Source organism: Chaetura pelagica, unplaced genomic scaffold (assembly GCF_000747805.2).
Source record: "Chaetura pelagica isolate M959 unplaced genomic scaffold, ChaPel_1.0 scaffold103, whole genome shotgun sequence".
NCBI lineage: Eukaryota > Metazoa > Chordata > Aves > Apodiformes > Apodidae > Chaetura > Chaetura pelagica.
In genome coordinates, this window is record NW_009953004.1 from 3,604,156 (window position 1) to 3,620,530 (window position 16,375).

General features: G+C 50.6%; 1 protein-coding gene across 1 annotated transcript in view; it reads left to right on the forward strand.

Moving 5' to 3' along the window:
- Positions 1-5,586: 5,586 nt before the first annotated feature.
- OPHN1 (oligophrenin 1) overlaps positions 5,587-16,375 on the forward strand; it is a 50,976-nt gene continuing 40,187 nt past the window's right edge. Inside the window, exons 1-4 of the mRNA XM_009996632.1 lie at positions 5,587-5,707; positions 8,323-8,418; positions 12,832-12,893; positions 14,308-14,379. Of these exons, the coding sequence (XP_009994934.1) occupies positions 5,587-5,707; positions 8,323-8,418; positions 12,832-12,893; positions 14,308-14,379 (351 nt within the window). The remainder of the gene's footprint in view (positions 5,708-8,322; positions 8,419-12,831; positions 12,894-14,307; positions 14,380-16,375) is intronic.

The window sequence follows — 16,375 nt, forward strand, 5'->3', positions numbered from 1 at the left end:
GGGAGCTGCGGGAGCCCCGCGGCCTTTGTGCCGCTCTGCCCTTGCTGGCCGGGCTGGTGCCACCGGGAGGTGCCTGCTCAGCCTCCCCCCAGCAGCTCTCTACTCCCGAGAGAGGAGAAAATCCGTTTGCTGTCCATACATAGCTCGGCTTTTTGGCTTTTTTTTAGTTTTCGAAGAGTCTGTTGTTCAGCGTCCCTAAGCTCTGTCCCTAGGGCTGGGGAACTCTGGTGGGAAAGGCGACTGGCCCGCAGGGGACGGTGATACAGACAGGTAGATGAAGAGGTGCAGCAGCAGAGCCACCTGCCAGCCTCCCCCTGCCGGAGCCCCAGCCCGGCCCCGCGGTGACACCGCTGCCGCAGCTGTGGCACTGCCATCCCTTGGTGTGGCCTCCTGCCGGGCCAGCAGGTGGCAGCACCTTCCCGCGTGGGACCCGGCAGCCTCCCCGCACACTGGGGCTCTTGGCAGGCTCTTCCCTTTGCCTGAAGCACAGAGTCATTCTGGTTGGAGAAGACCTTTAAGATCAAGTGCTGGGCAGTTCTCTGGTGTACTGAGGGTTGGGTTTGGGTGCTCTGACACGGCTGCGGGTGCAGTGGCACCAACCCCCATGGTTGGGTTTTGGTCTCTGCTGGACCAAAGGGCTGTGGCAGCTTTTCCTCCTTGGTGAATCTTCTCTGCATCTGCCACCCTTTGAGCATGGGCTCCAAAAGTAGTTATTCCTGTGGGAGCTGGCTGGTCCGAGTGATTACACGGATTTTTGCATTGGAAATGTGCGGTTTGGCGCCTGTTTGGGTGAGCAAGGTGCAGAGCTTGGCTGCAGCTGTGTCACCCCTGTCCTGGAGCTGTGCTGAGCCCACTGCTCACAGGAGTCACTTCCTGGCACCCTTGGGGTGGGCTCTGGGCTCAGGTGGTCTTCATTAAGCATGTTTTCCTCTGTAGCACCTTCACTCAACTGGAACCCAAACATCAGTCATTTCCCAAGTGGTCAGGCTTTGCTGGGAGCTGGATTACAAAGGAAGGCAGAGCGGGATGTGCCAGCCCCTTGTCTGGGGCAGTGGGAGTTCTTCTGAGCTCAACTGGTGTGGAAACCTGGGGTTAAAATTCATGGAGAGAATGTGATCATCTCCCCTTTGACACACTGGATGGATGTCGTGACATATATGGTAGAGATAAATTATAGTTGTAGTATTTCTTAAGGCACATTTTTACTGATTTCTTTTTTAACTTCCATTTCAGTTATCCACATGTTTGGAGCTTTCTGCCTCTTGTCTTTTTCCAGTTTTTCTCCAGGAACCCCTAGAGCTTTGCAGGGCTGCAAGATCAGTCTGAAAGGCCAGAAGAATGCCAGAGGTGAAAGATTGTCCTTTGAGGAGTTCAGGCATTCCAAGTGTAGTTTTACCTCTCACTCATTATGAAGAGCATTAAAAGTGCAGCCACAAGTGCTGCTCTTTGGGAAACAACTGCAAGGCAGTGGGTGTCACTGGAGAATGGTCTGCTCCTTCCCTGTGCTGTAAAATGTGGCCTTGCTGCCTGCTTGTCTTCCTGATCCATAGCATCAATCACTGTGATGGTCTAAGGGAAGAAAGGTTATTAGTGTTCCCCTAATCAGAGGTAGGGGCAGTACACAGTACACAGACATCCTTCTCCTCAGAATCTGTCACTCCCATTTTTCTCTAAAACAGACCAATAAACCCCAAAAAACTTAGTTGTCCTTCCAACCTTGCTTGCTTGCTTTTTGTTTAGTTTTTTTGAGCTGATGCATTGCCTGACTTGTGAGCTGCTGGGGAGGAGACCTGCAGTCTCTGTGCCTTTCCCTTCCTTCAACTTTGCTTTTGTGCAGTGAGGCTTAGAGTCACAGAGTGGTCAGGGCTGGAAGGGACCTCTGAAGATCATCTAGTCCAACCCTCCTGCCAGAGCAGGGTCACCTACAGCTGATCCCACAGGAACACATCCAGATGGTTTGGAATGTCTCTAGAGAAGGAGACTCCAGAACCTCTCTCGGCAGCCTGTCCTGGGTTTTTTTACTCTCACAGTAAAGAAGTTTGTCCTTATGTTAAACTTGACCCTCCTGTGCTCCAGCTTGTGCCTATTGCCCCTTGTCCTGTCACTGGACACTGAGGAAAAAGAGTCTGGTGCCACCTTCCTGACACCCCCTGTAGATATTGATCAGCACTGATGAGATCCCCTCTCAGTCTCCCTTTGTCCAGCTGAGCAGCCCCAGCTCTCCCAGCCTTTCCTCACAGACAGATGCTCCAGTCCCCTCATAATCTCTGTGGCCTGTGCTGGACTCTCTCCAGTAGTTCCTGATCCTTCATGAACTGAGGAGCCCAGAACCAGCCTGCCCCAGTGTGACAGCTACAGTGGAGCAAGTTTCCGGCCTTCAGCAAGGGAGATAAGACAAGCATAAGGAATATAAGATAAATGTGAAGAATTGCTGTGTTGGTATTTGTTTTTAATTAAACAGTAAATAAAGACAATAAGCCTGTTGAGCAAGTTTGGGCACTTGCCTCAAGGTTGCCTGGGCAAGGAAGAGAATTTATGAGAATGAAAAATTAGCTTTAGGACAGGAAACAGAAACTAGGAGGGGGGAATAGTGGGAGGGAGATGTGTGAATTTAAGTAATGGTACCAAGGGCAGATAACCAGCTTGCAGAGCAGAAGGCCAGTAGGTAGGGAGAGTTACTGAAAAATGTCTTTGTACTTGAACCACAGCCCTGCTCTTCTCCCTGGAGCCTACGCTGGGTCAACTGCTGTAGTGGAGTGGCAAATTATAAAAAACTCTGTCAATAAAAGACTTATTAGGAAAGATAAATATGTAACAGAAGTATTAGACATGCAGTAAATTCCTTCTCAAGAGATTTGTGAAGTACAGCTAAATATAGCAAGTTATTTTTAGAAGTTCCTGCTAGCCATTTACTCTGACAAGTCAAAAACCCATATAAATGTGTGAAAAATGGCCTTTGTAAAATGTGTCAGTATTTCTGAATTCCCCCAGCATCCAGAAAGCCAGGGGTGCTCAGGAACAATTTGCCAGAGGTTAATGCAGAGCACTGTCTATGCTGTACTGGACCATTTTTTAATTACCTAAAGGTAAGCTGCTCTCCCTTCTGGAGCAGCAGGAGTGGCACCTTCCTTGCAAGATGCTTCTGTAGATTTGGAACTACCTAGAACACTGCCCGGAAGATGATTTCTTTCCCTCATCTGAAAAAATCAACATGTTTTTGTGTTTGAGCAGCTGTAGAGGATTTAGGAGTGATCAGTGAGTCAGGACTCATTACTCACACTCCTAATGGCACATCTGGGCTCACTCGGGGTAGCTTCATTGATTCAGAGTTGAGGTATTTTGGTGGGACGATGTTTGGGGACTTGCTGCCGTTTGCACACGCTGCGTGAACACAGTGAGGCAGGAACACTTGGTGTTGCAGCAAAGCTGTACGTGCTGCCAGCACGGGGAGTTCCCTGGAAGTGGTGGGTTGGGCACTGCATCTGGAACCTCTTCTCCAGGGTGGCAGCATGGATGAACTCCATCTCCTTCGTGATGCAACTCCCTGAGAAATTCTTCAGTGGGAGTCGCTAACAATGGGCACATTCTTTTCCCTTCAGGGATTGCAGCCCTCTCTTCTGCATGCTGGAGGAAAAATGGGATTGCTCATGTCCTGCGTGTCCCCTTGCTCAGCTCTCCATGAGGAAGTAGAAAATGTTCCATAGTGACCAAGCAGTGGGAAGAAATGTAGGTGCATCCTCAGCTGCTGTGCATCAGGGTCTTGCAACATTTCTCTGAAAAAAACGGATTTCCAGAGGTCAGATCCTAAATCTCAAATTTGTCCTTGGCTTAAAATGCTCTTATTTAAGTACAGAATGAACTTTTATTGTCTTTTGTTTGTTTATTTGAAAGAGAAAAAAAAAAAAAAAAGTGTGTGGCTGGTTTTGATATTTCTGTTTTCAGGCTGGAGAAGAAGAAAGCAAAACACAAAGCAGATCATGGGGCTCATCCTTAGGTTTGATCTGTTTATTTGCTTTGCCATAGCTCAGAATCATTTGGGGTTTCCCTGATTTTGCCAGTTGGGTCAGCAAGGAGATGTGTAGGCATGAATGCCCTGTGTGAGGGTACCTGCAGATGTGAAGTGCATGTGCTGCAGCTCTCTTCTACACAGCAGGAGGTTTATTGTTGCTTTTTGAAGTGTCAGTTTCTAAAAATCACATTGCTTTCTCTCTGTGTGTCTCTTACACCCCCTGTCACCTGGTGTCCCTTTAGTGTTAACTCAGACAGTCTGAGTACAAGCTCAGTGCAGAGGGATGTAGATGTGCATCTGTGACCCCATGTGCCCTTGAGCAGCACCTCTGCCCTGTCCTCCAGCCACACCCCACATCCCCATGGCAGTGGGAGGTGATACCAGGGCCTGTGTCCCCTCACAGTCCAGCAGTGATATTTTTCTCCTGTTTTGAATTTGAAGCACTGGGAGGAAGAAGCAGAATCACACCTGTTTAAGAGCTGCTGGTTGTGTTCAGCGTTTCAGCAGCCTTTTCAGCAGCCTGGGGATTTTGCTAAGACAGCAAAATGGTTTTGTTTGTAGTCTTTGGTTACCTGTGGTTGCTGTGAAAGGTTGACATGAGAATCCCCACTAGGTCTTGGCTGAGCAGGCTGTGGGGCACATCCTTAGCAGCTTCAGTCTCTGGAGGTGTGTTTATACATACATAAGTACAACCAGAAGGTTCTTTGTTCCTCCTTAGAGCAGCACAGCCGTAGCTGGCACCTTCCCCCCTCCTGCAGGCACAGCTTGGCTGAGGTTGTTCTGTGCTGGGAGGTGGGACTTTGTTTTTACTAGAAAAACAAATTATTGTGACTGCAAATGGTGAAAGTTGGCATCGCTTTCTGAAGGCTGGAAGGAGGGAGAGTCCTAGAGGATCCCTGATTGATTCCGTTCCCTTTGTTTCCATGGAGACAGGCTGAGCTGCACCCACAGCAGGCAGGGTCCTTGGGGGTGCAGCTTGCAGGGATGTCCCTGCCTTGGAAGCACAGCATGAGTCCCCCAGCATGCTATCCTGGTGCTGTGTGAGCAGGACAGATGCTGCAGCTGCCCCCTCAGCTCACACCTCCCCTGCTGCCAGGACCCAGGGTGCAGAGCGGGGGGTGTTTGGCAGCTGAGTTTGTATCAGGGGGAAAACTTCTAAGTGTCTGTTAAAATAAGGGAGAATATGAGCTTATCTCTCCCAGTGTGGAGACATAGCCCTGTTTTTCCAGGCAGCTGAACTCTTCCTGCCCAGCTCCAGATGCTGACCATGGTGGCCCCTTCCTGCTGTCAGCTGCTTTCCTGTGGCTGCCACTCATCCCTTTCCCCCCACCCTCTGGTGTCCCCGTGCCACTGCTGAGATGCCACCAAGGGGAGGGATGATTTCTCACTGAGTGTCTCTGCGTGGAGATGCCCTGCAGCAGGCCCTGGTGCTGTCCTGGCTGCTGGACCCTGCAGGGACAGAGCCCTGGGGTGTGAGCATCTTCTGTCCTCTCGGGGGCTGGTGGCAGCAGGCGCTGCTGGGGGGGGCTCAGCTGCCAGCACCATCCCTGCCCTGACTTCCCAATAAGCAGCCCACCATGGTGCTAACACCCATAATACCACAGCAGTTCCTGGTGCTCTCCATCCTGTGTAGATATAGAGGGTCTGTCAGAAGCCAGTGTTCAGCCAAGGTTCTGTACGTGTACGAGGAGGAGTCACGTTGGTCCGTAGGAGTCTGGTTTCTATTAAATGCTCCTCAGGAGCCGCGCCAGGCGCTCACAGCACTGGCTCTCCTCCGACTTGTCCTCTCCTTTCCTAACCCTGTATCTTCCACAGTTGTTTTTCTGTGGTGGGGTTTGTGTATGGTGCCAGGCAGCTGCCCCAGCAGGAGGACAAGGGATGTCCTCAGTGGCTGTCACCACGGCGTAGGACAGCAGGGATGACTGTGAGGTGATGAATGCACGCGGTCGCTGCTTGCAGCTGGGACCTCCCACACCCAGCTTTGCTGAAGGTGAGGATGGGGATGGCTCATCAAGAACTCCTTGTCCTAAGCAAAGCCAAACATCACTGGACTAGTTAAGGGGCGCAGGTTTTCTTTTTCCACTGTTAAGCTAATGTGAGATGTGCACGTCCTTCTGGATTTCCTTCAGCTAGGCAACTGGCAAGTAAAATTTCAGGCCAGACAACATTTTGAAAGGAAAATGTAACTTAAATCAGCTATACTGTTTCTTTTTTTCTGGTTAAAATATATTGTGTCTGGCTTTTTCAAACCCTTCTCTGCTCTTGCCCTACCCCATTTCTATAAAAACGGAGAGGTGAGCAGCTTGCCAAGGCCCGTGTTTCCAGTGCTGGGGCTAACGATGGAAAAACCAGTGCACGTGAACCCGCCGTCCCTGCAGGCTGTTCCTGGCTCTTGGGGACACACGCAGCCCCATCTGGCCCGTGCCCTGTTGCCCTGTTGCCAGTGCATGTGTAGAGGGACAGACAGACAGATGCCTGCTGGCCAGGGGTGTGGGAGGGTGGGATGCAGGGAGCCACCTCGGGGCTGCTCAGGGATCCCGTGCTGGGTTGGGGTGGGCATCTAGATGGGACAACTGAAGTTCACTCACTGATAAATGTAGTCAAGGAGTGAGGAGGGGCTGGGCAGGGGCATTGGCAGCAGCTGGGGAAGATGATAGGGTTTGCAGGGGCATAAACAAAGTTTTCCCTGAGCAAGGACTGAATGAGAGCCCCCAGTCCCAGCATGGAGCGAATGCTGCCGGGACTGAGCAGGAATTATTTGCTGAGGTTTTGTTCAAATCAAGGACATCATTCTATGCTGGAGTTTGCCCATTTACACACACTCATCCCCCCAGCAGCTGTGCTTAAATAGTGAGATTCAGGCCTGAATCTGCCTATTCAGGAACAAAGGTTTGACCCCCTCGGAGGAAACTGCTGAACGAGGCTTTTGAGGGGAGAGCAGGGACCGTCTGCGCTTCAAGGCTGCGCTCCTCCCCGGGCCGGGGACCTGGCTGTCCCCAGGGGTCCCCAAGTGCTCCTGGGCTTAGGATGGGGAAAGCAGAGCAGTCTGGAGACCTGCCAGTTTCCCACATGGCCAACCACTTGATTTCTTTCCCAATGTCCAGTTCAGTATTGCCGAATTTTTCTCTCCCCATCATAGCAGTGTTTCAGAAAACCCCATGTTTGCCACCTCAGTGGTAAGTTCTTTTGTCATGAGTCTGCAAAGGAAAAGAAGAAACAAAAATACACCCAGATCACCATTTCCCTCAAGCTAGAAATGCAGACACATTCTTCACCCTGCTAGACGGTGCAGACCCGATTTCTCACTAATTCATGCCGCATTGTTGGCTGTTGTTTTCCCCCCAGCTTTTAACAGCTGATGCCAAAGGTGATGGTGTATCTTGTTTTTCTAAATTGACATAAATTTTTTTTAAAAACCACCCCTGAACAGAATTGCTCTGTTTCAGCAGTCTTCCCCCTGGTTTGGAGAAGCAAGGGGGTGTGAGTGGGTTGCACATTAAATTCTGTGCCATCACGTCTTCCACACTTGCAGCTTCCTGGATTTCGGAAAGTGCCATCTCCAGTGCACCCCCATGGAGTAATCCAGCCTGGGACTCTGCCTATAGCTGGACTTCAAAGTTAGGGAAAATAGAAATGTAAACCAAAGTGTAAAATTACTCCTTTTGCTTTTTTTTTTTCTTGTCTACATCCTGTTCCCTGGGGTCAGGCAAGTTCAGCCTCCTCCTGTTTGTATCTCCGGTACTTGCTGTTGGAGAAGGACTAAAGCCCCAAAAGCAGGTGACTTTGTGCAGGAAGAGGTGTTTGGTGCCAGGCTGGCAAATCCATCACATCTCCCTCCTCTGCTCTGCCAGAAGCAGGAGGACTCGGTTTCGCCTGAGACCCGTGGCTGTCACAGCAGTCACCAGATGGGTGATTCTGGCCCTGGGGTCTCTTGCCTCATCACTGCCTGTCCCAGCAGCTCCTCAGCCAGAGTCAGCAAACGCCTCCACAATGGAGCCACTGACCAAGCTGTGAAGCAGCCACACAGGATGCAAAGGCACAAAGGATCCTTTTGGCTAGAAACTTCTCTGGAAAGTCCAAAAATAATTTGGGCTGAGCGACCAACCACCATCAGGAAGTGTCTTTGCTTCAAGGCTGAAGTCTTGAAGTGTTATTAATATTTCAGCATTTTCTGAAGTGCTTAAATTCATGATGCCTATGAATTTTCTAACTGCCTCGCTGCAGTTTTGTTCCATTCAGGCTACATTTCTAAGACTTTCTGCTTCTGTGTAACAATTGCAAAAACACCACCTAGTTGCTCTGTCCTTTTCCAGGTTACTCTTCAGCAGTGCAGAAATTCTCCCAGACTTTGCAGTCCTTTCAGTTCGACTTCATTGGTGACACACTAACGGATGATGAGATTAATATTGGTAAGTCTTCTTTTTTTGATGCATCTTTCAGTAACTGAGGAAGTCTCTCCTTCTCTAATAATTTGCCAGTGTTGATGGTTTCTAAGCAGCATCAACAGCCGGGTTCCTCAGGTGCCAGGCAGCTGATCCATAGTGTATTCTATGAAGTTCAGCTTTCATGGATAGAATTTCACATTCCTAATTCAGAGGTAGTTTGTGGGCGTTTTTCCACACCTCCAGCCCTACTCCATGCTGCCAGGCACTGGTTTCCCAGCAAGTCTCACTTCCCAGTGCCACAGGTAGGCTGTGTATCTCCCAGAGCACTGGTCTATCTCCCAGTCCAGGTGGGCGCTGCTCCTAAAGCTGCCTTTTCTCTGCTGAAAACACCTTACAAAAACAAAGTGGTCCCACACAGCCCTGAAAAAGTGACTGGGCTGCAAACTGTTGGGAAAAATGAACTGCTGGATTTGTCATTGTGTGGGAAACCATTGCCAATCTCTGCCTCCACAGCCAAGCAGCCAGTGGCACATATGTTGTACTGCTCCCTGCACATCTGTTCCTGGATTAACAACCCTGAAGCCATTTTATGTCCCTGCCAGCCCAGTGTGACTGTGCAGGTCACACAGCTGCCAGCTGCACCCAGGGACCTAAACAAAAGGCCTAAATGCTCTAAAGCCAGTTTCTCAAACCAGTCCTGCTCCTGCCTTCGTGCTGTTGAACTGCCTGTGCTGGGGTAGCAGCAGGTGGGAGGGACAGCAGGAGATCCTCCAGCCCCCAAGGATCTGTCCCAAACCCTGGGTGCACCTGCCTGGGCTCAGGGGATGAGGCTGCCATGGCACAGGGCAGCCAGGCTGCTCCTGGGAGCTGAACACAGGAAAAAAGAACAAACAAACAAACAAAAGCTTTTGTCAGGCTGTTGCTGAAGAGTGGCTGCAAGTGTGATAGTGCTGATGCCAGGTCTGTCACTGTCACTGAAAGGGGAAGGAAGTAAAGCCTGTTCTTTTGCTTGTTTTATTTAAAGCAATTTAGAGCAGATTGCAGCTTGCCCTTCAAAATCTGATTTCCTTTGTGGAAAGTCTCTAGGTGAAACCCAGTGGAAGTGAGTCAGCTTCCAAATCTAATGGCAACAGAGGTGCTGAGTTTCCAAACACGTTGGAATAAGGGGCGGGGAGAACATTGCCTTATAAAAGCTCTCTGGGAGCAGGGGGATCTGAAGCAAACAACCCCAGGAAAGAAGTGTCCCTTCTCTCAGCTGGAAGGGACAAACCTCTGATGTCCCCTGTGCTAACTCTGCGTGCTCTAGTCACAGGTGGGGAACAGAGCCAGTGAGCTGGTGTGGCAAGGAGAGGAGGACTGCTGGAAATGGCAGAGGTAGAATGGAGGGACTGTGGGCAGGGCTGAACAACAAGAGATCACAGCAAATATAAAACACTCCCTGGAGAAATGAGCACGTTTTCCTACTTCTGTTTTTGTTGGGGAATAATTGTTTTGATTTTTCACAAAGAGGTCCTTGGTTTCCCCCACAAAAAGGCCTGTGCTGTGTGTTCTTCCTCCTACACCAAACCCTGTCATGCCTGCTGGGGCTGAGCTGCTTTGCAAGGCTCCCTTACTCCTGAAACAGCAACAGGGATCTGCATGGGAGTGTTGGAGCTCGTTTGATGTGCAGGGCATGGGAATGAAGCAAAACATTCACCAGCACTTCTTATCATCCTTCAGGGAATGTGCTTGATCTGTAAATATAGCTAATGGTGCACTTACTGCTTTTGATGTAGGCAGAGAGCAGGCTGACACTCCTGCACGGCAGGTGGTGGCTGTGAACACTGTGAGTCAGGAGAAAGGCACTTAGTTGATGTTGTCTGTCCTGAGCAGCGCCTCCCCTGGGGACACTAATCGCTACAGACACCCCCTCTTTACACAGTGCTGCATCCCTCCACTGTCACCTGCAGGACTGGATCAGCAGCAGAGATGAACAGAGCAATGAAACCCAATGGTGTGTTCCTTATCCCAGGCACAGGAACCTGAAATCCTCTGGTTTTAAGCAGCTGATGTTCTTGGCGTGCGCTGGGCCAGCAAGTCACTCCCCAGCAGTTCTCAGGAGTGGCTGGCAGCAGCTGCAGGCAGCCTCTCTACCCTGCAATGCCAGGGTTTGCAAGTGTGAACCCAGGCCAGAAGGGCAGGTCCATCCTGGTGCTCCTGCAGGGTGCAGCCTGAGCCCTGGGTTTGTGCTGCAAGGACACATTCAGTGGGCTGCAGCCAGGAAATGAGTGCCTGGACTCTTCCTGTAGAGCAAGAAAAAAAAATAATCTGACATTTTCCCTTCAAATTCAGGGCTGGATTCTCTTTCTGCCTGTGGTAATTCCTTTCCTGGCTCAGGCTTCCAGAGTCTGTGCACTTCAGGTTTCACATCATCTTGAGTAACCACAGTGCAAGGCAGCGTGTGGGCCCTGTGGTCGCGTGTAATAAACTATTAGGAGATTGCATGTGCTGGGCTCTGGAGCTCTCGCCCTGGAAGAGAGCTCAGAAGTTCCTGACTCATCAAGAAGGATACGTTTTGATGATGCCAGCTGAGGGACTCTGTCACGAGGCTGTGGTTTTCCCTTTTGTGTCTGTCTCAGCAACTGCAGTGAGTGCCATGATACTGGAAGGTCAGTGCAGCAGAGTTACAGGTAGTTTTTAGCAGAAGGAAAGGTACTTCTCCTAAGATGCCACCTGTGGATGAGGGGAGAGGGCTTTCAGCTTGCAGATGGAGCACAAATGCATCCTCTCCCCTTATCTGTGGGCTGAGCTATTGCTGTATGTGCCTCACTGTGTGCCTGTTTTGTTCCCTCATAGGCTGCTCTTGCCAAGCCAGGCTTCCCTGGAAGAGAGCTCAGAAGTTCCTGACTCATCAAGAAGGATACGTTTTGATGATGCCAGCTGAGGGACTCTGTCACGAGGCTGTGGTTTTCCCTTTTGTGTCTGTCTCAGCAACTGCAGTGAGTGCCATGATACTGGAAGGTCAGTGCAGCAGAGTTACAGGTAGTTTTTAGCAGAAGGAAAGGTACTTCTCCTAAGATGCCACCTGTGGATGAGGGGAGAGGGCTTTCAGCTTGCAGATGGAGCACAAATGCATCCTCTCCCCTTATCTGTGGGCTGAGCTATTGCTGTATGTGCCTCACTGTGTGCCTGTTTTGTTCCCTCATAGGCTGCTCTTGCCAAGCCAGGCTCTAGGTGCCACCCTGCTCTGTGGCTTTGCTGGCAGCCAGGTGCTCCTGAGGTTCTGGGGTTCATTCTCAGGCAGTCCTTCAATTGCTCAGCAGTGGTCAAGTGCCTCCACAAGTGCTCTGCAGTGAGTGCAGGGTCTGAACAGCAGAACAAGAACTCCCACAGGTTTTGCACAGCCCTTCTGTGCTTCCCACACACAGTGGCATGGTGCTGTGGGAGCCTTTCCCTGCTGGCTCCAGGCAGTTCCCAGGTAGACCGGGACAATCGGATTATCCCCAGGCACTCAGCACTGCATGCGTGGGCAGATGTTTGCCCAGCCTTGTCTTACAGCCTCCTGCAGAACTGACACTTTTGCTGTGTTCCTCATTTCAGTGCTGTGACTGCTTTTCTAGTGAGACAGGTTTTCTCCCCTGCTACAAATTCAGCCACTTCCCATGTTCTTTGGTGGGCAGAGAGAAGGGCTGAGTGTTTCCTCTTGGTGGTAGCCCTGGTGGTGTGGGGAGGTTCAGCTGCTGCTACCTAGTCTCTCTTTTCCCCAGGCTAGATAAACCTGTTGTTTCAGTTTTTAAAAGCAAAGTTTTCATATTTATATTGCAACTGGACTCCAAGAAAAGTACTGATCAGTGAAATCTTTTTGTTTAATTGTTAACATTTCGGGGAGTGGTGTCAATACCTGTGACCATTTCTACACCTGCTGCTTTTCCTTCATAGCTGCACGGACTTTGTGATCCTTGTTGCTGAACATAATCTTTGTCATTCCAGGCTGTTGTCATTGTACAGGCTTGTCTCGACCCTGGAAAGCACCTGCAGCTCTCCTTAGCTCAGAGGTGCCAGGCCTGTTCTGGTGCTGCCACCAGCATTCCAGGCAGGAAAGGCAGCCCAGTCCTACCCACAGTCCCCTGCTGTGGCAGAGCCCATCCAACCACAGTCCCTGATGCCAGAATCTGCCCCTTCCCCATTTGCCTGTGCTGCCCAGCTTCCCAGCCTTGCAGTACAATTCCTCAAGAAAAGTTGTCTTCTCCTCCCAAGGTGTTCTCCCTCTTTGTCTGGGCTGCAGGCTGTCCTCTCCAGTGCATAAGTCCTTCTGCCAAAAGGGGCCACCTCTTCTCTGTTCGTTGGTTGTTAGGCAGCAATGCTGGGGGTGCAGCCAGATTTGGGGACCCTGGCATGTGTCCCATGCTCCAATGCCACATCCCAGCCCCACTGACCAGCCTCTTCATTTCTTTACAGCCGAGTCCTTTAAGGAGTTTGCGGAGCTGCTCCAGGAGGTAGAGCTGGAGAGGTCCATGATGGTAAGATGACCTGAACTGTCCCCTGGTAATTACTGCTTTGTCTCAATGTTTAAATGCTAAATCAATGCCAAATGGCACCACGAAGCTTCCCATTGGAGGGAGGTTGGGAGCACTGGGATGTTGTGCTTTGTACCATATCTGGTCCACGGTGCCATTGCCACGTGCCCTGCACAGCAAAGGGGAGGGGGAGGTTGTCCCACCCAGTGTCCAAAACCTCTCCTGCCTGCCAGGTGGCTGCCAGGCCCCTGGCCTGGTCATGGCAGCAGATGTGTCTGAGTTGGTAACAAGCTGGTGTTGTGGTGAGACCAAGTGTTTAAGAAGCAAGAAGTATTTTTAGATTTGTTTCTGCCGTGCGGGAGCGCGCAGGTCCCTGGTGCTTCTGCTCCTGCCCCTGCCGGCACGTCCCACATCCATGTGCTGCCTTCCCTGTTCTCATGGCATCTCCAGAGCTCCTGAGTGTTGGCTTCCCCTTTTACTCCTGATTCCAGGAAAAACATGGAGGTTGGGCTCGGTGGAGAGCTTTTGCAGCATGCCAGGAATGTGCTGCTTGGCTCTGCTTTCCTCTGCCTCGTGCAGCAGCAGAGCTGGTGCCAGTGCTGGGGGGGCAGTGCCACGGGGTGGCTGTGCCAGCAGGACACCACGGGTCTGTGGGTCTGTGGGCAGGCAGGGAACAGGGCAAAAGCAGTAAGGGGCTGGAGGAAAGCAGTACAATATTACTTGATTAATTACATCCCAGGTACAACAACTTCTTTCTCAGTGAGTAAGAGGGTGGAATCATTTCAGGGATCATGGATGCTTTTGGGCATGCTCTCCAACTTCTCTAAATACTTTTTTTCCCTCCACTTACAGGACCAGTCCTTTAGAGTGGCTCACTCAGAAGGTTTCACACTCTGACTATGTCAGTCAGCTCTAACTGCCCTGAAAGGGCTGTGGCAGGGTAGTGTCAAATCCCCTTCTCTGGAGCACAGGACAGAGCCTGCCACAGTAGGAATGGGGATGGGAAGAGCTGGCAGGTCATGTCCCTGTGTCAGAGTGGAGCTGGAGCCAGTGATACAAACTGGGGTGAGATTACCTGTGGATTCATGGGGAGGAAGCACAGAGCATGTGGCTGTCACTGGTGGGATCATCCTGCCTGAGGGCAGCCTGTGGCACAGGGCTGGTGGCAGGTGAATCTAGCTGTCACCTAAAGATGTCCCCAGAGCCTCCTTTGCTGTGACCGGGGTTTTCTGTGTATTACAGACGGGGAGAAGTGGGCACGGATGGGTTAAATGACTTCACCTACAGACAGAGAATGAGTTTGCAGTCAGAGACATTAAAATCTAAGAGTCCTTGGCTTCTAGCCCTGTTTGGCTTCTATTTAGGAGAAAATTATTCTGGGTCCTGTAACTAAACTGTTTCTTTCTTTGCACTGTAGGTACAGAATGCTAGTGATTTGCTGATCAAACCTTTGGAAAACTTTCGGAAGGAGCAAATAGGGTTCACCAAGGTAAGGCTTGTTTGTTTGTTTTAAATTTAAACAGACTCATTTTTGATTCTGATGTTTGAAATTAATTTTTCCTCCTGTTTTTTTGGTTGTTGCTTTTAAGAAGTAGACAATCATCATACTGTGTTACGACTTCGTGATTTCAGAAACTTCCCTGTTTAATGCTGTTTTCAGCTGCTGGCACAAGAGAGTCTGTGCTGTGACTTTTAGTCTGATTTTTCAATCATAAGGGGCTCCAAAACCTTTTCCTGAATTCTTTGGGTTCTCTTCTGGCCTGATCCCAGCACTGCCAAAGTCCTGAGTGAGGAGTGCTTGTTCCAGCACTGATCAGGAGATAGTCCTTTCTTCTTTCTCCCTTCTCCCCTTTGTTCATTCAGTGCTATAGAGAATAAGATACTTCATTTGGATAAGTGTGTGTTAGAGCAGGAGGAAGAGAGAGCAGCAGGAAGAAGAGAGAGCAGCAGAGGCCTCAGTTCAGACTTGATTGTCATTACAGGACTTTTATTATGAAACATTTAAATAAAGCATCTAATGAGTCTTTCAGATGGACCAAACTTTTAACGAAACAAACTATACAAAGCAAATTCTGCACATGTTGAGCAGGGAAGATTATTTTTCCCTGGTCTGCTATCAAGAAGGCCAGGTTCCACGTTGCTTGGCGGCAGCTTGAAATGGGGCTGGCTCTGAACCAGCGCAGAAATGGAGCTGTTTTGGAGAACACTTGGGGCTTGGATTCAGCCCAGCCCATCTGGAGTCTTTGACGTTTAATAAATACAGGATTTGAGAAACGACACTTGATCCACCATCCTGCCCTTCAGGATCCCTCTGTAGGACTGTGTGTGTGGAATGACTAACTCTCTGAGAAGATGCAGCAGTGTGAGCGTGGCCAAGGCAGCCAGGCCACCAGTTTGGTGCTGGCAAAGCTGCCTGCACTGCCCTGCCTGGCACAGGGGAAAGATTCCTTGCCTCCTCTCCTCCTCACCTCCTCACCTCTTCTCCTGTCCTACTCACCTCCTCTCCTCCTCATCATCATGTTTTGCAGTAGACATTTGTGTTATGAGCACGTGGATGTGCCCAGGGCTGAAAGAAAACTCCCTCCTGGTTGATCCATCTGCATTAACCACAGGGCCAGCACACATTTGGAAAAGTGTCATGGGGAACGAGTCATGGGGACAAGGTCAAGCTTATTTTCCCCTCTGTGTTTATGGAACACTTAAGTCAAGAGGGCAATGGTCTGCAAATGTTAAGATGACAGTATTAAAGTGTCCTTCAGCCTGTTCTCTTCTTGGGTAACCCTGGAGGTGTGTAAGGATGACTTTGCCTAGAGCCTGGAGCACTCCCTGCTCTGAGAGCTGTGACACTGAGGATCACACACCTCCTTCTGCTCCAGAGCTGCCCAGTGCCAGTTGGCAGGGTCGGTGCTGTAGCCCCTGCAGTGAGGGGCTCCAAGCACTGACACAGATGTTGCTGGGACCTCACAGTCCTTCCTGGGTGAGAAGAAGTGCTCACATGCAGAAGAGGGGCTCAGTGCACCCCAGCATGTGTGTGGGTGTGCGCATAGGGGACACACCAGGAGGAAACATTTTCTCCAAGGCCACTGTGCAGCCTTGAGTGGGTGTGAGTTTTGAAGCCAGCCCCAGCCTGTTGCAGACCCCTGCCCTCAGTCCCAGTGCCTCTTTGATGGATCCTGCACTGGCCCAGGTCCTTCTGGGCTGTCTCCTCAGGGGGACAAAGCCTTCCCTCACTCACCAGCCTGTGTAGCTCCTCCAGGTCATGGGCATCCCTCAGCAGAAGGCACGAAACACAACCAAGGGCTCTCACAGCCATGCCCTGTCAGCACAGGCCCCTGCCCCTTTCTTCTGAGCCTCCACCAATTGGCATCGCCTCAGTAGATCCTTCTGGATTTACACCAAGGGCAGAGAGGCCAGGACCAGGCTGTGGAGCAGACCAGAGACATGACACAGAGAATTTGTGCCCTCTGCTTCATTTCCCATATTTT